We start from the raw sequence: 22,499 nt of genomic DNA on the forward strand, positions 1-22,499 counted from the left end.
AGTCTTATTTATGGTAGAGTATTAGGGACCAATTAACATGGTGTGGGCTCTCTAACTCCCACATTACATGGAGACAGAAGATTTTAGGTTGTTTGTCCCTTTAAGCTTACTCCACATTTCAATACCATCATGGCTAATCCACTCTTTCAATTCCTTTATCTTGCTCTTTTCCCATTTGTCTTTTGTGCCTAGCCATTTATCTATTTCCTTAAATAGATTCTGTAACTTGGCCTCCATTGGCTCTGTAGTTCACAACCCTTTGATTGAAGAAATTTCTCTTCATCTCAGTCCTAAGTGTCTTACCTCATACCCTGAGTCTGTGACCCCCTTTTCCAGGTGTCCCAGCCTGTGAATAAAACCCTTCTTGTGCCCAGTCGTTTAGCCCTATTAGGATTTTGAATGTTTCAATACGTTCTCTCATTTCTTAAGTGAATGCAACTCAATTATTCCGAACACAAGCATGCCTGGAATCAGTCTGGTAAAACTTCACTACACTCCCTCCATGCAACAATATCCTCTCTCAGATAAAGAAACCAAAATATTACACAGAGTTCTAGGTATGGTCTCTCAGAGCCCCGTATAGTTACATTAACTTCCTGTACTCAGAATCTCTTGCAATGAAGGACCACATGCAATTTACTTTCACAACAGCTTGTTTCACAAGCATGTCTCGTTTCATGTTAGAGTCTAAGTGTCTATACAACCAAGTTAATGCTACAACCTTCAGACTTTGGAATAATATTAATTCAACTGTCTCCACACACTATCACAATCAGATCTGCAGGCTTTCCCCTCCCCCAACACCCTGCAATCCCTCCATCCAAGCCTTCCTTTAATTTGTCTTCAATAGAAATGAAATAGATGGCCAATCAGTTTCCTGGCGTGGGAACTTGGTTAAATTTGGCCTCCTATTTTGAACCAATTTACTGAGAAAACCACATAGATTCTTTCTTCCTATCATCTGTTGATAATCAGCTTGATGGAGGTTTTCACCCACATATATATCACATTTAATTACAGAACTTAATTGCTAAAACGGCACTTGCTATCATCATTTCCTTGACACTGCAGTGCATTCCATGGTCAATATACAACAGCAAACCTCATCTGCTTACCTGCAAGTTTCTGGGTCACAGGCTACAAATGGCTGGTTGATGACACCCATTAGGGGCAGTCCAGAACTTCGATCATACACACCGATAAGAATGGTTACACACTGAAGACCTTTGGAGTATATTCCATCTTTTGACTTCTCATTAGCATATCCTTTTATGTACTGAAATGTTGAGTCTGAAGAGACAAGAATTTTTTTGTACAGAAAAACAAGCTTTATCTTCATGCATGTTGGAAAGTGAATGAAAATCAAAGCACTGCAAAAACTGAAAATCAGAAATAAAAATAGAAACTGCTAGAGACATGCAGCAGATCACACAACATCTTCGAACCTTCATGTTGGAAGGTATGACTAACAGTGAAACTGGACTGCTGGGCATATCCTACAGCCTTATTATGAGTAAAACATAATATAAAGAAACTTAAATTTGATCTTAGGTCATCCAATTCCACTCTATCAGATAAATTGTTTCCCTCATCCTTCTCCACTAACAAAAACTAACTTGTTTCTCTCTGGTCTGGTTCTAATGAAAATCCCAGACTTGAAACTTCAACCATGTCACTATCCTCAGATGCTGCCTAACTGGCAGAGAGTTTACCGAATTTTCTGTTTTTAAGTAAAAGGACATCATAACAGACACAATTCAACAAGCAATAATTAATTTTAAAAATTTACTTTGGGTAGGATAGCAAAGACTAATCATATCTGGAGAGTCAAGTCATAAGAGTGATTTGTTTTAGTAGGAACAATTAGGGATGAGAAAAGTCAAAGGTTGCATGACTTTATGCCTTCAACTGTGTCACCTACCACTGTCTTAGCCGGAGAATAGGTGAAGAAAATCAGCCAAAATTAAATCCTGAATTAATGCACATTTTATTTGATTTATGATTGATTTTCTGTTGTGTTCAGGGAGCATGCCGTCTCCTTTTGGATTATTTATGCCAATTTAAGAATTTTCCAAGATCAGTGTCATTACAGCATCACATGTACAAGCAGGGGTCCTACGGGTTGCCTGTATTGAATTCTCCTTCCCACTGTCTGAGAGTTCTCTCATGCCATGATAGAGCTTGGTTATCCATTCAGATGGAAAATTTCCTATTAGGGACTATACTTAAAAGCTTAAAGGCCTAAAATTGGTCTTGAATGGCAGGATAGCCAATTTTCTTTCAATGGCTTTATCATGAATTACATTTCCCAAAACATTAAAGATGATACCCATATAAACATATCATTTGCTTTGCAGGGTCAGATTTAATCAAGGTAATCATTATTTGTAGTTCACTGGCAATATTCAGTAGTGCAACTTGAGATTTCTTTGGCTTGGCTTCGCGGACGAAGATTTATGGAGGGGGTAAATGTCCACGTCAGCTGCAGGCTCGTTTGTGGCTGACAAGTCCGATGCGGGACAGGCAGACACGGTTGCAGCGGTTGCAGGGGAAAATTGGTTGGTTGGGGTTGGGTGTTGGGTTTTTCCTCCTTTGCCTTTTGTCAGTGAGGTGGGCTCTGCGGTCTTCTTCAAAGGAGGTTGCTGCCCGCCGAACTGTGAGGCACCAAGATGCACGGTTTGAGGCGATATCAGCCCACTGGCGGTGGTCAATGTGGCAGGCACCAAGAGATTTCTTTAGGCAGTCCTTGTACCTTTTCTTTGGTGCACCTCTGTCACGGTGGCCAGTGGAGAGCTTGCCATATAACACGATGTTGGGAAGGCGATGGTCCTCCATTCTGGAGACGTGACCCATCCAGCGCAGCTGGATCTTCAGCAGCGTGGACTTGATGCTGTCGACCTCTGCCATCTCGAGTACTTCGACGTTAGGGATGAAAGCGCTCCAGTGAATGTTGAGGATGGAGCGGAGATATAATCCATCTGTTGACGTTCATGCAGTCTTTAAGACCATAAGACACAGGAGCAGAAACAGGCTATTCAGCCCATCAAGCCTGCCCTACCATTCACTCATGAATTAATCCATTTTCTGTCTTAGCCCCACTGCTCAGTTTTTTTTCCCCCGGGTGAATCAAAAACATATCAATTTCTCTCTTAATTACACCCAATGATTTGACCCCCACAACCATCTGTGGCAATAAATTTCATGGACTTACCACCCTCTGGCTAAAGAAATTCCTTCATATCTTAATTCTAAGTTTAGCCCTTCAATCCTGAAGTTGTACCCTCTTGTCCACCATGGGAAACAACCTTTCTACATCTATTCTGTCCATGCTTTTCAACATTCTAAATGTTTCAGTGAGATCCCACCCATTCTTCTAAATTCCAATGTACACATTAAACACTGCTCTTAGGATAACCTTTTCATTCCTGGAATATTTAACATCTGTGAGATATTTCAATAAAATACCCAATGAAATAAATCTGCAAATCAAATAGCTGCAGATTTTAATTTAATTTTAATGTTTATTTTAATGATACAGCATAGCAGAAGCCCATGAAACCTGTGCCACCCAATTACACTCAATTAACCAACCGACCCCTTACATATTGGAGGGTCAGAGGAAATCAGAGCACCTGAGGGAAACCCATGTAGATCATTTGAAGAATGTAGAAACTCCTTACAGATGGTGCTAGATTTTAACCCAGGTCGCTGGTGCTGCAATAGCACTATCTGCTACCCTAACCGGGCTGCCCTGGAAGTCCTTCAACTTGAAACATTAAATCTGTTTCTCTTTGCACAGGTGCTGACTGGCCTGCTAAGTAGTTTTAGTTTTGACTGTTTTTATTTTAAATAACTCTGACTCACTGAACATTGGGGAAAGCGATCAAGCTGGCACTCAGGGTGGCAAGCACAACTAAGTCAGCAGCCCACACAGCGGCACTGGCCCCGACAGGCAAACCAGCGGATGGATGGCAAGGGCAGCTTAAAGGCCAGCAACCCCATAATGGTGCTGGCCTTGCTGCGCAGTCAACAGTCAGGTACAGCGCGCGGGGAAGAAGATACCCACGCACGGGAAACCCACATTTGTTATGCAGATCATGACATAAGCAAAAGGAGGAAACGGCAGGAATGTGGTGAGTATAAAAGTCGGGTCTGGGCCCCTAATAAAGCACAGAGCTTAACCTGATTAACACTACAATTGGTGTCCCCAATGGTTTAGCTGGGATCTAAACCCAACGATGAGCGAACCAGCAGCAGTCCATGTAGTTGCCCTCAAGCTGCCAACCTTCTGGATAAATCAACCACGCGTGTGGTTTGACCAGGCTGAGACACAGTTCCAGATTTGGCAGATGACAGCAGAATTCACCCGGTATTACCACGTGGTGAGAGCCCTTGTCCAGGACACAGAAAGTGGGCTGGCCAATATCATCCAGGAAGCCCCATCAGAAGGTGCATGCACTGCCTTCAAGGACTTTCTGATCAAGACCTTTGGGTTCTCATAGCGTGAGAGAGGGCACGTCTATTCCACCTGGATGGGCTGGGGACAGGCCCCCTTCAGCCCTCATGAACGAGATGCTGGTCATCCTGGGCAAACACGAGCCTGCATTACGTTCGAGCAGGCATCCCTGGAGCAACTGCCTGAGGACATCCAACTGCTTCTGGCAGATGCTAACTTCAGCGACCCCCAGAAAGTCGCAGCACAAGCCGACGTTCTGTAGAAAAGAAAAGAGAGTGCTCGGCATCTGTGGGGCTCGTCTCTAAACCCCGCAGCCAGACGCCAAGAGAACAGCAGCCCCACAGAGGAGGTGACCCCAACATAACAGTTGTGTTTCTTCCACCAGAGATGGGGCTCTAGAGCTCACCGGTGCAGGCCACCGTGCACATTCCAGGGAAACACTGGGGCTAGCCATCACTAATGGCCACAATGGCTGGCCAACAAGACAGCTTCCTATGCTTCTGGAACTGTTAGTCTGGACGATGCTTCCTTGTGGTCACAAGCAGAGGACAGCATCCTGCCCCATTCGGGACAGAATACCAGGAACAGTTGGGCCCCATGCTAAGGGCTGCCAACAACAGCATGATCCAGAGCTATGGTACATGCAAGAGCCAGCTGCAGCTGGGAGGCAGCCTTTTCTTGTGGGGGTACACACTGGCTGCAATGGAATAGCCGCTTCTCAGGGCAGACTTCCTGTGCAGGCCCATAGACTGCTTGTGGAGCTTAAGGGTTGGAGATTGGTCCACTCCAAGACTTTCCAAATCGTCCCCCTCAAAGATGCAAGGCTCCCAGCACTCCACCTGGGCTCTGTGCAGCGATCGACTGATGAATACATGATGCTGGCTGAGTTCCCGGCAGTGCTCACCCCCCCTCCCCCCCAATTCACCACAGCGATGGCTTGGCATGGAGTACAGAACCATATCCTGACCAAGGGCCCGCACCTTCACACAAGTGCAAGATACCTTCCTCCGGAGAAGCTCCAGCTGGCGAAGGAAGAATTCAAGAAAATGAAGGAAATCGGCATCGTATGGCAATCGGACAGGCCATGGGCTTCTCCCCTGCATATGGTGCCCAAAGCCACTGGGGTTGAAGACCATGCAGCAACTACCATCAGCTCAATGAGGCCACGACACCAGATCGCAATCCCGTGCCACACATCCAGGACTTACGGCTAACCAGCACGGGGCAAAGATCTTTTCCAAAGTGGACCTTGTGTAGGGATATCAAGAGAACCTAGTGCACCCCAATTATGTCCCCAAGACTGCCATCATCACCCCATTCGGCCTGTTCAAATTCCTTAGTATGCTGTTCGGGGTGAAGAACCAGCAACTAATGGAAGCAGTGGGTCAAAACATGGAAGGCAACTTCATGTACCTGGACGACATCCTCGTGGCGAGCAGGAACTGACAAGAACACATGACGCACTTCCACAACCTCTACACCCGACTGAGCAAGTTCAGCGTGACGATCAACTGAGCCAAATGCCAGTTCGGGTTGGAGACCATCGACATCCTGGGCCACAGGATAACCAGGGAAGGAGCCACACTGCTACCCAGCAAAGTGGAGGCCATCCAGAAGTTCTCTAGGCCCAGCATGTCCTGGGAACTACAGGTGTTCATGGGGATGATCGACTTCTACCATAAATTCATCCACTCAGCTGCAAGGATCATGCGGCCCTTGTTTGTCCAGATGACAGGCAAGGCGAAGGACATCACTTGGGATGAGGAGTCAGTGGAGGCCTTTGTGAAGGCCAAGGAAGCCCTGACAGGCGCTGCTCTTCTGGAACACCCCAGGGCAGACGGTCCAACGGCCCTGATGGTGGATGCTTTAGCCACGGCGATCAGTGGAGTTCTGGAGCAACAGACTGAAGGAAATTGGTGGCCTCTGGTTTTCTTCAACAAACATCTGCAGCCTCCGGAACATAAATACAGTGCTTTTGATAGAGAGCTACTGGCGCTGTACTTAGCCATCTGTAACTTCAGGTACTTCTTAGAAGGCAGGACTTTCATGGCCTTCACAGACCACAAGCCCCTGATTTCGCCTTGGCTAAGATCTCGGACCCCTGGTCTACCTGCCAGCAATGACACTTGTCTTACATCTCGGAGTATACCACAGATGTAAGGCATGTCTCCGGCAAGGACAATGTGGTGACTGACACACTGTCCAGGCAAAATATCAATGTGCTATCAAGGGGAGTGAACCTGTGGCACTGGCGGAGGTGCAGCAGAGCGACAAGGAGGTGCCCCAATACAGGACTGCCATATCAGGACTGCAGCTCCAAGACACCCCAGTTGGCACAAGTAATATCATCTTACTGTGCGATTTGGCCACAGGCCAGGTAGGACCTATCGTCCTGGCGGCTTGGAGATGACAGGTTTTCTCCTCCATCCACGGACTGGCTCACCCATCCATCAGGACCACGGTCCGGCTGGTGGCCAGCAAATATGTGTAGCATAGATTGTGGAAACAGGTCAGTGGATGGGTGAAGGCGTGCACGCAGTGCCAAATAACTAAGGTACAACGCCATACAAAACCCTACCTCAGCACTACGAGCCCGCAAAACGAAGGTTCGACTACATCCACGTGGACATAGTAGGACTCTTGCGGGTATCCCAGGGTTTCCACTATCTATTCAGAATGGTCGACCGATTCACCAGGCGGCCAGAAGCAGTCCCACTGGCAGACACATCCACAACCTTGTGCGCCAGAGTCCTCATCTTGTCTTGGGTGGCACAGTTTGGGTTACCGTCCAAGATCACATCCGACAGAGGGGCCCAGTTCACCTCTAGCCTGTGGTCTGACCTCGCCAGCCTGTGGGTGCCCAGCTGTACCACACAATGGCTTACCACAGTCAAATGGGCTGCAGGCACCAAGGACAATACCACTGGTTCTGTGGGGGGTTCATGTGGCGGTACATCGCCACGGCGATCAAGCTGGTGCTCCAGGCAGCGAGAGCAACTAAAGGCCAGCAGACCGCGCAGTGGCACTGCCCCTGACAGACAAACCTGTGGATGGACGGCAAGGGCAGCTTAAAGGCCAATGACCCAAAATGGCACTGGCCTTGCTGCAAAGTCAACAGTCAGGGACAGCACGCGGGGAAGAAAGGATTGTTATGCAAGAAGGTACCCGGGCGCGGGAAACCCGCCTTTGTTATGTAGATTGTGACATAAGCAAAAGGGGCAAACAGCGGGAACGCGGCGAGTATAAAAGTCAGGTCTGGGGTCCTAATAAAACACAGAGCTTAACCTGACTAACACTACGTGTGTGTTGTTTCTTATTTTGTGTAGCGCGTGGCTGCACAAAAGAGATTTTTTAAGTAATTACATGGAATAGAATTAAATAGCTTGAAGAGGGGCTCAAGTCCAAAATATTGGTTATATATTTTTACCCCTATGGACGCTGTGAGACCTGCTCTGTTCCTCTAGCATTATGGTGTTTTTACTGCATGATTGTTACAGTCAATCAGCCCATTGAATCTGTGTAAGATCCCAGCAAAGCAATTTCATGATCCTCTTGGTCTTTCCTCCCTGTCTCACTATATTTTTTCTTTCAAGTGCTCAATGTAAGCAAACTTAAATTCTGTGCCATAAGCTACAAGTCCGTCAAGAGCACAACTAAGGAGTTCAGAGAGAAAGTTTGTTCCTTTTGATTCTCTTAATTTGAATAACTGAGTTCTACTAATGCTAAATTTGACTATATTTTCATCTACTTCCTTGATCATGGGATCTTGCATTCATTACTTTGCCCCCATACATGCTGATAAGTACATGACTCATCACCAGAATATTTTCCCCTTTCATCCCCTATACCCTGTTTGTTTGTCCCAGTAAAATCTTCCATAAGTCACTTAAAATGGCATTTTCCTCCCCATATGTAGCGCTCAATGCAATTAAAATATTAGCAGCAGTTGATCCATGCAATCACACGTTCACCCCTGCTTCTCAAGAACTGGCCTTTGATAACACACTGCCTGCTCCCTCTGGTTTGGCCCACCTTCCATTCCCTTAAGTATAAGGGTTGCAAACTTGAGTGCCTATGGCAGATGCTATTAACACATTTGGCTGAATCGCATCAAGTACTATCCAGCTTGTGCACCTAATTCTTTTTCTCCTTATCTTCAGTGAGATTTCCTTTGTTTGATTCCACTCTTCTGCATTTGATTGTGGCCATATTATCTTCAGCCATGGCTGTAATTGCTTGATTTTGATGCCATTCAAATACATTGCCTCCTTTGCCATGTGTATGATGTTATCACCCTGCTTTATCCTTACCTCAAGATTCATCATTCACTGCAGTCTTTCCAATGACTGTAACCTGGTTCTGAGTGAACCACAATTCCCTGCAGTTAAACACTGGGAACCCTAAAGCCATTGCTGCAGGTAGCCATGCTGACACCACCAATTCCTTCATCATCCCCACCCACCTGAGTGTATACAAAGTTAGTATCCCACTTGACCCAGTGCTGAGCTTTTGACCCAAAATCCACTCTTTGACCAAGACTGCCTTCTCCCACCTCTGTAACATCAGTCACTTCCCACTAGAAATCCTGAAGCAAGGTTTCAATCTGAAACATCGACTGTTCATTTCCATCCATGGATGCTGTATGACCTGCTGAGTTCTTCCACTGGTTTGTTTTTTTGCTCATCATTACGCATTTCCTTTGGTTCTCCCACCTCTCTTTTTTTCTGCAACTGTCTAACTTTTCCAGTTCTGATGACTTTGTCGACCTGAAATGTTAATCCAGAACTAAATTACTGAGTACATTTCCTATTTTCATTTCAGAGTTCTACATATGTTTAAAATTGCAAGATGCTATGGGATTCTGAAGACAACGTATTCTTTGAGACAATGAAATTACCAAACACTTGGGACATTCCAAGCACGATGAACAAATTGGTTTACTTTTCAAAAAAATACTGACATTGTCAAAACTCCTCAGCTGTGGAATGCATTGGAATGTCCTAAGAATTTTCTTGCTATTTTTGTGAGAATATCTGACTAGGTATTACCTTCAGAATCCTGTAATATGCCTTAATAAACCATTCTTGTCCACTGAAGTAACATAGTCTGAGTACACCGCAGGGATAAAGACCCAGCCAAGTACAAAGAGTTACAATATATGCACAAGGGCTGAAATTCGGCTAAAATCCAGAGCCCATTGTCCCAGAGATAAGTAGCCAGTAGAAAATATTTATTGTGGCTGAGCCTGTTTTTCTTGGGCTAGGCTCTGTATCATCTGCAGCATACCTTTCGTGGAGGTTCCATGGGCAAACAAAATAAATGGATGCATCATGTATCTCAAGCTACTGAAAGCCTTAATTTGACAATCAAGATATTTAAGCCCTGGGCATTTGTGTGGGATGTTGCTGTGTAGGGGAAATGTACATTGTTTTATATTAATTGAGACTGTGGTCATAACTTCCTCCAATCTCAGATATTTTGAAAGATATGTGTGAGTGAGAAAACTGGGTGAGGTGTGCTGTTAGCTCACAGGATTATTTTACTTACAGCTCTTTCTGTCAGTACTCTGTGGCTGCCTGGAATTTCTCTAGACCAAGTAAATATGGAGCAAGTGTGCTCCTTCAGTGGAACAGAGGGTACAAATTCAGGAAGTATGGATTAAAATTCTATACTCAGCACATGAGGTGTCCATAGCATCTTTGCACACCTCCTTAATATAGCAGTAAGGACTTCAGTATTGAGAAGCTCACTTACACCACAGTTGTTGAATGATTCGTCTACAGTGAGTAGCAGTATCATGCCCATTTGTTATTATATTGCAATTTGTATCTCAAGAATCAATCTCTGTTTGGGTTTGGTCCATCTGGACTAGTGCCAAAATCTTGAAGTCTTGTAGTCAGCTTCAAGGAAGGGAGAGTTCCTCTTGAAATTATAAATAGTTGAAGATATTTTTAGAGGTTTGTCAATTCCATCAAGAAGTGAAGAGCCATGAAAAAGATCTGAGAGGTGGACTACAAAATCCAGTAAGGAAGCAATCATTGGATCTTTTATAAAATTGTTTACTGTGTCACATGGAGTTAATAGCTGTGACTGGAACACTGTGGTTACATTCATGTTAGAAGGTTTATTCAAGTGAGCCTGGGACTTCAGAATTCTCCAATAACTTCAAGACCCACTCAAGAGGCTGAGACTGAGTCACTGATCTACAGGCTGTAGATCAGACTGTAAGGTGCTGTGACCTGGGCTTTCTGGGGAAGGGTCAGGGTGTTAGAGGCTTTATACAAGGTCAAAAGAGGGGGGAGCCACAGGTACAGTCACAGGATGGGGCAGAGCCAAGTAATTAGGAATACAGCAGTTCATCACAATCTCATTGTGAAATGCAATTTAGTTTCTCAGCTAAATCAAAGTGAAAATGAACTGTGAATACCTGTAAGCTATACAAAGAAACTATGAGTGGCATTTAGTCACAGCTATTGGGTATTCTTCCCTTCTGGCCACACTACATCTTCTAGGAAATATAATCACAGGTTTATTCTCACTGGAACTCAGGAGGCTAAATTGTGAGTAGCATGAACAGCATAGATAGTCTTCTTCCCAAACGAGAGGAAGCCGAGAACTAGAGGTTTAAGGTCAGATGAGAGGCAGATAGGAGGGTTAAGTCTTTCACACATCTGGAATAAGCTGCAGAGGAGATAGAGGCAGATACAATTACAATATTTAAGAGACATTAGGACATGTACTTAAATAGGAGCAGCCTAGTGGGAGATGGATCTATTGCAGGCAAATGGAATTAGCATATATTAGCATGGACAAAGTGGTCTGAAAGTGGCAGTTACTGAGCTGTACAGTTAGTTCTCTGTGCTGCAATTTAATTGATGGTTTTATGAAAAGGAGCTGCAGGTACAGTTTTTTGCTCATTACTGTGTCTTATCATTTCTCAATAAAACCTGTGATTTGAGAATTGTTATTGGTATTGGTAAGAATTCATTCTTGAATGACAGCTACCATCAGCTAATTACAAACATCTTAAAGTCTCGAGCAAAGCCTTCAAAATTATAACTAAATTCTAATATATCAGTCTTACTAATTTAACAGTGCACTACTCTTTTATAACAAATTATAATACTGTATTTATATAGAACCTGCAGCATCAAAATGTCTCGTGGTATTTCTCTGGAATATTATCAAAGAAGATGCAACTGAGTTCCATGAGTAAATATTGGAATTAAATTTAGATATTACATTATTTCTTGATGAGATAATGATTTTAAAAGTTTGATTTTTTCTGCCAAAAAGTTAAAATATCTAATCAGTGTAGGGATTGTAAAAATTGTTCATGCCATATTCTTAAATGTCTATATATGGCACAATCACTTGGATTCTAAATTTGAACTGTGCTTTTCTGAGGCACACAGTATGATCCATTTTCAAAGCAATGCTTTAAGACAGGGGTGGCCAAACCTTTTTGGTTGTGGGCCATGTACAGAAAAAATATAAGGAGTCAGACCAAACAATAATAAGCCCAGCAGTTTTCAATCACCGTAGGCTCCTTAACAGGCCATTTAAAGCCCGTACAGAGCCAACAGCAGTTGGACTGGGTGGTTGGACCTCACAGAAGAGCACTGAATCTTCACTCCCTGCTCTCCAAGGGTCCACACCAGCTGCAGCACTGCCGTTAAGGCAGCTCCGACAGTGCCACCATTTTCTTTCTCTAATGTGCCACTTAAAAATTAGCAACTGGCCACAGTTGGCCCGGGTGCTGTTGTTTGGCCACCCCTGTATTAAAGACATTGAAGTAACTTTGAATAAATGATAATATTGATTACACAGTCACTCAATCTATACCAAAATTATTACAATTCAAATCAAATAAGAAGGGAGAGAGACCTCTGTGGAATAGTTCTGGTGGGCTGCCGAAACAATCATAATGTTTTCTATTCTAAGGCACAATGCATAAGGAAGTCGTGACAACTGTGATATGAGGGTCAGGTTTAGACTCCTCCCTGTCAGGAATTTTAAAAAAATGAGCAAAAGAATTTGGAAAATATGCATACAATTTATATCCTTGCCCTTAAAAGAGATACATTTGCTAAGGAAGTTCCAAATACATTAGAGAAAATTATTTAAAATTGTGGTGAGGTTGATGTCATATCATCTTAAGAGATATTTACAGATCACCAACTAAAAGAAAAACTTTGTAATTTTGTGGAAAAGAATCACCAAGACTGGCTGATTACTTGTATGATCAGATTTCAAGGCATTTAATTTTCATTAAAGTTTTAAATACATTCAGTCAGATATGACAGTGAACCTAACTTTATTTTGAAGGAAGTGCTCAACATTCACAGGAAGAGGCTTTTAAACGTTATTTTTTTCAAACATATTACCTTTGTCCTGTATTAAAAATTGCTTGTATTAGGTCAGTACTGAAACAACAATAGCTTGTGATGTGTACTTTACCTCAGTGCTGTTTCCGTGATACCAGAGTAAAAGTGGTGTTGAATCACCAACTTGATACAATCTTAAGCTCTTAAAATGTTAACTAAATTCTAATACTTGACAAAGTACAAGTCTCTCAACAAAATAATATTTGCATTATAAATATTAAGTGGCTTTTATAAATTGCATTTTTAGAACATTTTGTATTACAGCACAGTACAGGGCCTTCAACACATGATGTTGTACTTACTGTATTTAGGGAGAACATTTCCAAAGACATTGCACAAGAACAGTGTGAAACAAAATGTGGCTCTTGAGTCCCAAGTGAAGATAGCTGTCCACATGACTACAACCAAAATGACCAATTCTTTTCAATTCATGGATTGTCAAGAGGGCCAGGAATTGTAGTTACACAAATATTTCAGGATCCAATGGAGCTGAAGGATGTTGCTGAAGGGAGGATAACTGTACGGAGCCATAATGAAGACAACTAGAATTTTTAAATCAAGCCATTGCTTAGCATTGCGAATCTTACGGATCGAATGTGAATATATGAGCATGGATGCAGCCAGATAGATTTGGATGACCACAGGTAAATGGAAAGGAGATGGAGGTAAGCCGGGTACATTAGAATAGTCAAGCCTAAGGGTAAAAGGGCATGGCTGTGGGTTTAGCTATGGCTGGAGGACGGAAGAGCAACAGGCGATGGTTAGGAGGAAAATGTCGAATTGGCGTGGAAGTACAATACCAAGGTTGTGACTAATGCTTGGTTTCAGAATAATCCTCTGTGAGAGGAAAACAAGGGAAAATGCAGTGTAACTAAAAATAGTCAATTAAATCAAAAAAACCAAACAGCTTTGAAATGTGGGCTTAGAGGTTTTGAATGTAATATTTCCAATACTATAGCAATAATCAACCTCCTAAACCAGTTATGCTAAGCAGAGGTATGTGTTTACACTTTGCCAAACTGACAAAGAGTACACTTCATATAGGGCACTTTCAGGTGGACCAAATATTCGTTTGTAAAGGCAGTGGTTCTTCGCCCTTATGGATAAAGACGTACCTTCCTGAACGCGCAGTGGCTGACTCCGAGGTGCCGATTCCAACCCTTCTCAGGGAAGGATAATTGGCGGAATGCTGCGCTCCGCCACCTGATCTGAATGTATAGCCGCTTGCAGCGGCTAGTTAGGGGTGGGCTGATTATGCCATCAGTCTGTGACCCATCTCCTCACTCAACCCTCTCCATCAGCGGGAGCCCTCGGGGCAGTGGGGACTGTTGGGGCAGCGGGAGCTGTCAGTGGGGGGAACGGTAGGCAGCGGGACCATCAGGTCAGCAAGGACCACCAAGGCAGCGGGAGCTATCAGCCGGGGCCAGCAGGGCAGCGGGAGCTGAAAGCAGGGACTGGCAGGGCAGTGGGAGCCCTCGGGGCAGCAGGGATTGTCGGGGCATTGGGAACCAGTGGGGCAGCAGGAGTTGTCAGCAGGGTTCAGTTGGGCAGCAGGGGCTAGTGGGTCAGCAGGAGCCGTCAGTGGGGGCTGGTGTGGCAGCGGGGGCCAGCGGGGTAGCGGGAGCCGTCAAAGGGTCGCTGGTGGGGCTTCTCTCTGCAGCTCAAACACTGCAGAGCAATGGCCATCTTCCCTATCCATAATCCCTCACACAGCTGGAACTGTTCTGGGAACCACAGAGCGTTCTAGCTGCCTGGGGGATTATGGGTAGGGAAGACTGCCATTACTCTGCCGCATATTTATGACATGGTGCCACAGCACCAGTTGCCCCACCTCCATCAGCTCAGGAGGATGCTATGAGGTGCTTCTGCATATGAATGGGATTCTGGAGCAGCCTTTTAGGGCTGCTGTCTAAAAGGTAAGTTCTTAGTTTTCCATCTGTTCCTGTAGCTGGCCTGGAGGCCTGACATGAAATGGCCTATAGATATGTAAATAGAGACTGACACGGAAGCACATTTTATAAAAGGCAGCCAGTACCTTAAAAGAAAGCAGGCTCACTGACACTCTTTGGCTTGACTTCGCGGACGAAGATTTATGGAGGGGGTAAAAGTCCACGTCAGCTGCAGGCTCGATTGTGGCTGACAAGTCTGATGCGGGACAGGCAGACACGGTTGCAGCGGTTGCAGGGGAAAATTGGTTGGTTAGGGTTGGGTGTTGGGTTTTTCCTCCTTTGCCTTTTGTCAGTGAGGTAGGCTCTGCGGTCTTCTTCAAAGGAGGTTGCTGCCCGCCGAACTGTGAGGCGCCAAGATGCACGGTTTGAGGCGATATCAGCCCACTGGCGGTGGTCAATGTGGCAGGCACCAAGAGATTTCTTTAGGCAGTCCTTGTACCTCTTCTTTGGTGCACCTCTGTCACGGTGGCCAGTGGAGAGCTCGCCATATAACACGATCTTGGGAAGGCGATGGTCCTCCATTCTGGAGTCGTGACCCACCCAGCGCAGCTGGATCTTCAGCAGCGTGGACTCGATGCTGTCGGCCTCTGCCATCTCGAGTATTTCGATGTTAGGGATGAAGTCGCTCCAATGAATTTTGAGGATGGAGCAGAGACAACGCTGGTGGAAGCGTTCTAGGAGCCGTAGGTGATGCCGGTAAAGGACCCATGATTCGGAGCCGAACAGGAGTGTGGGTATGACAACAGCTCTGTATACGCTCCCTGACACTAACTAAACTACAAATCACCAACCCAGTCCAATCTCCTAATTTGGTCATCCATCCCTTCCTTAGTTGCCTAAGAGCTGCTGCCAAAGTCACAATAGTTTATCCTTCAGACATACTTGTTAAGAAAATCAGTCACACCTCCAGCAAGTCTACTTTGTACATTCCACTGCCAAACTCATGGGTGCACTTGTTAAATTATAAACACAAACAGTTGAGCTTCATACTGTAGCATCAGCACATTAATGGGAGGGCTACTTGAATTCATCCAGCACCTTTGATGTGGAAGAATATCTACTAATGAATCACAGAGAAGTAATATTAAAAAAATTCTGGAGTAAAGAAGGGAAAGCGAGTGAACTAAATGGATTATTTGGAAAACACATAATTTCTTTTAAGAAGTCAAGCTGAGTGACAAATTGCAAAAAGTTAATTTGCAAATCAAACAAAACAACCATGAAGGTTAAAGTACAAGGTCTACAAAACTGCTCATGTTTGACATTTACTTGTAGCATAGGTTCCTGTTGTGGTTACAGAAGTGTGGAGGCTGTTACTGGAGTAATTTTTTTTGTAGAATGTTCCAAATTAAAAAACAAGTCTACTGTAAAACCTGCATCGATTGGAGCACATTGGAAATTTTTTGATAATTAATTATTCAGTGGGCAATGTACGATATCGTTCATGTGATTATTGTTCCTTCCTTTTGAGTAATTTAATGGTTCACCTTGTGTATCTCTTACTTTTACCTTTGTAAGATTCTTTAGTATTTTGCATTTTAGCTTTTGTAACTTACAAATCAACTAAACTCGGAAATATATATTCTGTTTATTTAAAGTTATTCACGGTAGCCAGCTTTCAAAAGCATATCATGAACTCAAGATCACTTTCAGCTGATGGAAAGGTACCAAATAAATCCAAGGTGCTTTTTCCTTTGTGGAGAAAAGTGTCTGTCATGATTCCACCTTGGAATATTGCTACTTTAAGGATTAAAGTTGAGCTCACTTTTTAAGTGAAGCATCATCACTCTTGGGCCCTTATAACATAACATACCATACCATAACAATTACAGCACGGAAACAGGCCATTAGGCCCTTCTAGTCCGCACCGAACCAAACACCCCTTTCTAGTCCCACCTCCCTGCACAATGCCCATAACCCTCCATCTTCTTCTCATCCATATACCTGTCCAACCTTTTCTTAAATAATACAATTGACTCCGCCGCCACTATTTCTCCCGGAAGATCATTCCACACGGCTACCACTCTCTGAGTAAAGAAGTTCCCCCTCATGTTACCTCTAAACCTCTGCCCCTTAATTCTTAACTCATGTCCTCTTGTTTTAATCTTTCCTCCTCTTAACGGAAATAGTCTATCCACATCCACTCTGTCTATCCCTTTCATAGTCTTAAATACTTCTATCAAATCCCCTCTCAACCTTCTACGCACCAAAGAATAAAGATCTAATCTGTCCAATCTCTCCCTATACTCTAGATGCTTAAACCCAGGTAACATTCTGGTAAACCTTCTCTGCACTCTCTCCACTCTGTTTATATCCTTCCTATAATTAGGCGACCAGAACTGCACACAGAACTCCAAATTAGGCCGCACCAACGTCTTATACAATCTCAACATCACCTCCCATCTCCTATATTCCATGCAATGATTGATAAAGGCCAGCATACTAAAAGCCTTCTTCACCACCCTATTCACGTGAGTTTCTACCTTCAGGGAACGATGTACCGTTACTCCTAAATCTTTCTGCTCTTCTGAATTCATCAATGCTCTCCCATTTACCACGTATGTCCTGTTCTGATTCTTCTTACCAAAATGAAGCACCTCAGACTTATCAGCATTAAATTCCATCTGCCATTTTTCAACCCACTTTTCTAAGCAGCCCAAATCCCTCTGCAATCCTTGAAAACCTTCTTCATTATCCACTATTCCACCTATCTTAGTATCGTCTGCATATTTACTAATCCAATTCACCACCCCATCATCTAGATCATTAATGTATATAACGAACAACAATGGGCCCAATACAGATCCTTGAGGCACACCACTGGTCACCGGCCTCCAACCTGACAGACAATTATCCACTACCACTCTCTGGCCTCTCCCTTTCAGCCAATGTTCAATCTATTTGACTATCTCAAAATTTATACCTAAAGACTGCACCTTCCTAACTAACCTTCCATGTGGTACCTTATCGAAGGCCTTACTGAAGTCCATATAGACAACATCCACTGCGCTACCCTCATCCACAGTCCTAGTCACCTCTTCAAAAAATTCAATCAGATTGGTCAAACATGACCTTCCTCCCACAAATCCATGTTGAGTGCTCCTGATCAGACCCTGTCTATCCAGATGTTTATAAGTACTATCTCTAAGAATTTTCTCCATTAATTTACCTACCACAGACGTCAAACTTACAGGCCGATAGTTGCCAGGCTTCCTCCTTGAACCCTTTTTAAATAACGGAACCACATGCGCAATGCGCCAATCCTCCGGCACTATCCGATTCTGAGTTTTCATTATAACTGGAAATCATCTTGCAAAGCACATTGTCAACGGTCTTTTGAATTCTCGAACAGTCAGTGAGTACATTCAAAGGTAAATTCGTAGACTTTTGCACACTTAAGAATTCACAGCATTTGGGGGTCAGACACATTCTTGCAGAATGGCACAACTGACTCTGGTCTATCCTCCTGCTTATATTTTTACTTATTTTGTGATCTTTCTTTTGTACTAAAAGCAAACCTTCCTAAACTTGTGACAGAGAAACAAGAAATAGTTGTTTGGGTTGCTTTCTTGTTGGTTTTGAGTTGAATGTATAAATTTAACATTTTGATTAGCAGGGGCCCCCTGCCAACTGGAATTCAGATTTATGTACTTTAATGTCGACAAAATACCACGTTGAAAGAAAATAAACCATTCCAAAACAAAATATAAATTATTTTACTGAAAGCTCTTCTAGTTTATTTGCATTTGTTGACATACCTATAGGATCTACCCAAACTGCCATGGTATCCTGGGGAATATCAGCTGTCACCTTTTCCAGATCGGGATCTTCAATAGAGACATGATGGTGAACGATTGAGGCCAATAGTTTGGCTGCTGTCATATTCCCATTTAGCACTTTGGCCAATAGCTTTGCTGTATCTTCCTCTGTGGCACAGACTCCAACTTTAATCTTTTCTCCTGAAAGAAGACAAAAAAAAACTGCTTCATTTGGTAATGGCATTGGAAGAATCTTAAGCTAATTATTTTTTTCCCCTGCTTTTAATTCTAATTATGCTATTTATTGCAGTGTATGAAACAGCAACATTTATCATATTAATAAATTCTCACCATGGACAACAAATTTAAAATTGCACAGATCCTTAAGGGGGGGGGGGGAGGTGGAGAGTGGGAGAGGTTTATTTACTATTAATCTAATTAATTAAAAAAAAAGAAACACTACACCAGAGCTTAAAAGGTCAAAGCAGAAAAAATGGTGGAGGTCTGATCAACTGCTGTTGCTAACAGGAGACCATCCTAAAATAAAAATCGACCCATCAACAACATTTCTCGTGAAAGGAGATTTAAGAAATTTGGAAAGATTTCACACAAGAAAGCAGGAATATGCAGAAAATTGACATCATAATATAGCAGTCTTGCCTCCCAATTTTCCTTTATTCTAATATAAAGAACACACAACTCCACTCCATTTAAAAGGCATCACTTTCCATTAATATTTTTCATCATGAAAACAATGTTGAAACACATGAAAGGAATGCTGCTATTTTGAAAGATTCTGCAAGGTAAGGACCCATAACTTCCCCGAGAAGGTGTTCTCTGTAAAGTGTTCAAGAAGATCATTAAAAATCAGAACTTATGAAACTCCCTCACTTGTCGGTGGTGAAATCTTCACTGATTGACTGTCTGCCTTTTTGCTTATTACATAGCGGCGATGTCTGATAAAGCAAATAATTTCAGGAGAGGGGAACATTTCTGTTTCAGTTCTGCATCTGTATCAATTTCAGTCACCAAAATGTTCTGCATGCTTGTTGATACACCAGTCAACACTAACAATCACTATCTTTCATTTTGGATAAATGCTAGCATTAATCAATGCTAGAGTTGACTGTAAGGTTATACAGCATAGAAAGAGGTCCTTTCGCCCAGTTTCTACTCATTCCACACTTACGATTTCGTGGCTAGGCACGACAACAACACCATTTACAAATTTGCTGATAATACCAAAGTATTATCAGCAAGTATTATAGGCTGTATAAAAAGGGCCGATTAGTCACCATAAAGGAGGGAGATTGAAAAATTGGCTGAATGGTGCACCAACAACAAACTTGCCCTCAACGTCACCAAAGCCAAGGAGATGATTAATCTCTTTAGCAAGGGAAAACCAGAGGTGTACGATCCAGTGATCATCGATCAGAGGTGGTGAGGGTGAGCACATTTAAATTCCTGAGAGTCACTATTTCAGAGGACTTTTCCTGAACCCAACATACAAATGTCATCGAGAAGAAAGCAATTCAGTGGCTCAGTCGGGTGCATGTATGATTATGTACCTGCTCACTGACAGGGACCCCATCATTGATTTCAGAAATGGGGGCAGCAGGAGGTGACCCTTAGGGACCCTATGGGCAGATTATAAAATCCCCAGGTAGACCAATGGCCTTCAGTGGTTCAGCCATTTGACAGCATGGCTGTCTAGCTATGCCACACCAGTCGGTTAGGTCGACAGGTTGGACCCACAAGGGCAGAAGATGGGGCACTATGTGATCTCCCTTCTGGAGGAATTAGGACTTCCTGGGACCAGGGAGAATAGTGGGCAAGCTCAAAGGCTACTAGCATTCCTACTGAGGCACCAATGGGTCTCCAAATTATAGGAAGGATATAGATAAGGTAGAAAGGGTGCAAAGAAGATTTGCAAGGATGTTGCCTGGCTTAAAATACCTAGAGTACAGAGAAAGAATGAAGAGGTTAGGACTTTATTCCTTGGAATGTAGACGGTTGAGAGGGGATTTGATAGAGGTGTTTAAAATTATGAAGGGAATAGATAGACTAGATGCAAGTAGACTCTTCCCCCTGAGACCAGGGGAGGTTGAAACAAGAGGACATGTTAAGAGTAAGGAGGCAAAATTTTAGGAGAAACGTTAGAGGTTGCTTCTTCACTCAGAGAGTGGTGGGTGAATGGAATAATCTTCCAGAGGAAATAGTTGAGGCAGAGTCAATTCTTTCATTTAAGAGGAGGCTGGATATATACATGGATAAGAGGGGGTTAGAGGGTTATGGGCGGAGAATAGGTGGGGAGAGCTAGCAGAGTTGTTTGAGTAAACTGGCGTGGACTTATAGGGCCGAGATGGCCTGTTTCCATGCCATAAACTGTTATATGGTTATATATGGATATCACATCGGAATTAAGCAGGCAGCGTGGTCAGAACATCGAGCAGATAGAATCCCTGCAACATGAGTGTTGGGAACTGCAAGAGGCACTGCAGATTGCCCAAGGAAAAGTGACCAATTTAGAATTTAAAATCATGGAAGTAGCTTCCAAGTGGATTGAAACACAGCAGCTACAAGCAGCTCGTTGATCTGGCTCACAGCTTGACTCAGGAAAAGTCTGAGGCAATGTACAGCAGGGGGAGGGGATCAACACGTGGTGGTGGGATGGGTATGCGTGGATGGATGGTGATAACCCAGTGGAAACTGAGTCCCATGACACACTTCCTCCTCCCTGTGTGCCCATGGCTTTACCAGCCCGGCCAGTGGTCCCAGGTCTGCAACAAGGGAACCCTGCTAACTCCAAAATGGGGAGATAGCCGAAAATGGAGGGACCTCGGTGGGCACGCAGGTGGTCTTTGTGAGATAAAAGAGTCCCAGGATTCTGCTAAGGGGCTAACCGGGTGAGGGATCTGATACCACCAGCAGTCAGGCGAACACTTAGCCATGCTGCTGCTTCAGTTGGGAGATGGCTCTCAATTCCTTTCTCTTTCATTGGGAAGTGAGCATCCTGGGTGGTCTGTCTGATCAGCAGATGATTGTCAACACCTTCTGGGTGCCACAAGAAGGAGTTGAAGATGGGGGAGTCACGTGATGGAGTAGTGGCTGGTCGGGTGGAACCAGACCTCTCCAGAGAAAAGAAAAAAGTATGAAAAAACAGAGCTCAATAAACATAAAATACAGGAAGAGAAAGATAAAGTTAAAGAGAAGAGACAGAAGATGGCATCCAAAAGAGAAAAAGTAAGAATAACAGTGAAAAGGGAAGAAGAAAAATCACTGGAGAAGAAAGAAGAAGGCCTTACCTGCACGTTGGAGCAGAGAGCCACCGTGGAGAGGAGCAGCCAATCTTCGGTTTCGGTGAGTCCCCAGAGGAGCTGTGTCCTCCCGACCGGTGGACTTCAAAAATGGCTCTCAGAGCCAAGAAGAGTTGTGCATGCGCAGTGCGCGAGTAAAAGAAAAGGTTAACGCCGGCGGGAGGGGGACTCAGCTGAGGAGTGGCCAGCTGAGAGAAGGCCAGTACTGGGGCATTCAGCTGGGGGAAGCAAGCAAGAAAGATGAAGAGTGGTGAGAAAGAGAATGAAGGGCTGGAAGAGGGTGAGCGGCAATGGGGCGATTAGCAGGGGGACGACCTGCGGCAGGAGGCCCAGTAGTGGGTCAGCCTGCAGCAGGGGGCCCAGCGGCGGGTCAACCTGCAGCGGGAGGCCAAGCAACGGGTTGACCTGCAGCAGGAGGCCCAACAACAGGAGACACAGCAGCTGGAGGCCCAGCAAGGATACAGAAGCAGCTCACCAGAGAAGGATGAAGATTCACAGATACAGAAGAAGATGACACAGACATAGAGACAGACACAGAAGAAGAGGAGGAAGAAGACCAGGGATTTCAAAGGAAAGAAGAAGGTAAAATAGAAGGACAAAGTTTAGATAAAGCCTTTTTCAAAGAACAAATG

At 44.0% G+C, this 22,499-nt stretch overlaps 1 protein-coding gene across 8 annotated transcripts in view; it reads right to left on the bottom strand.

The window, feature by feature from the left end:
• Positions 1-22,499, bottom strand: part of LOC138761838 (inositol polyphosphate 1-phosphatase-like) — a 146,627-nt gene that overhangs the window by 11,921 nt on the left and 112,207 nt on the right. For all 8 annotated transcript variants that reach the window (XM_069934671.1, XM_069934670.1, XM_069934667.1 and 5 more), the window contains 2 exons: positions 18,551-18,751; positions 1,116-1,290 (listed from right to left, as the gene is read on the bottom strand). In XM_069934671.1, the coding sequence (XP_069790772.1) occupies positions 1,116-1,290; positions 18,551-18,751 (376 nt within the window). The remainder of the gene's footprint in view (positions 1-1,115; positions 1,291-18,550; positions 18,752-22,499) is intronic.

This window comes from Narcine bancroftii, chromosome 4 (assembly GCF_036971445.1).
Source record: "Narcine bancroftii isolate sNarBan1 chromosome 4, sNarBan1.hap1, whole genome shotgun sequence".
Taxonomy (NCBI): Eukaryota; Metazoa; Chordata; class Chondrichthyes; order Torpediniformes; family Narcinidae; genus Narcine; species Narcine bancroftii.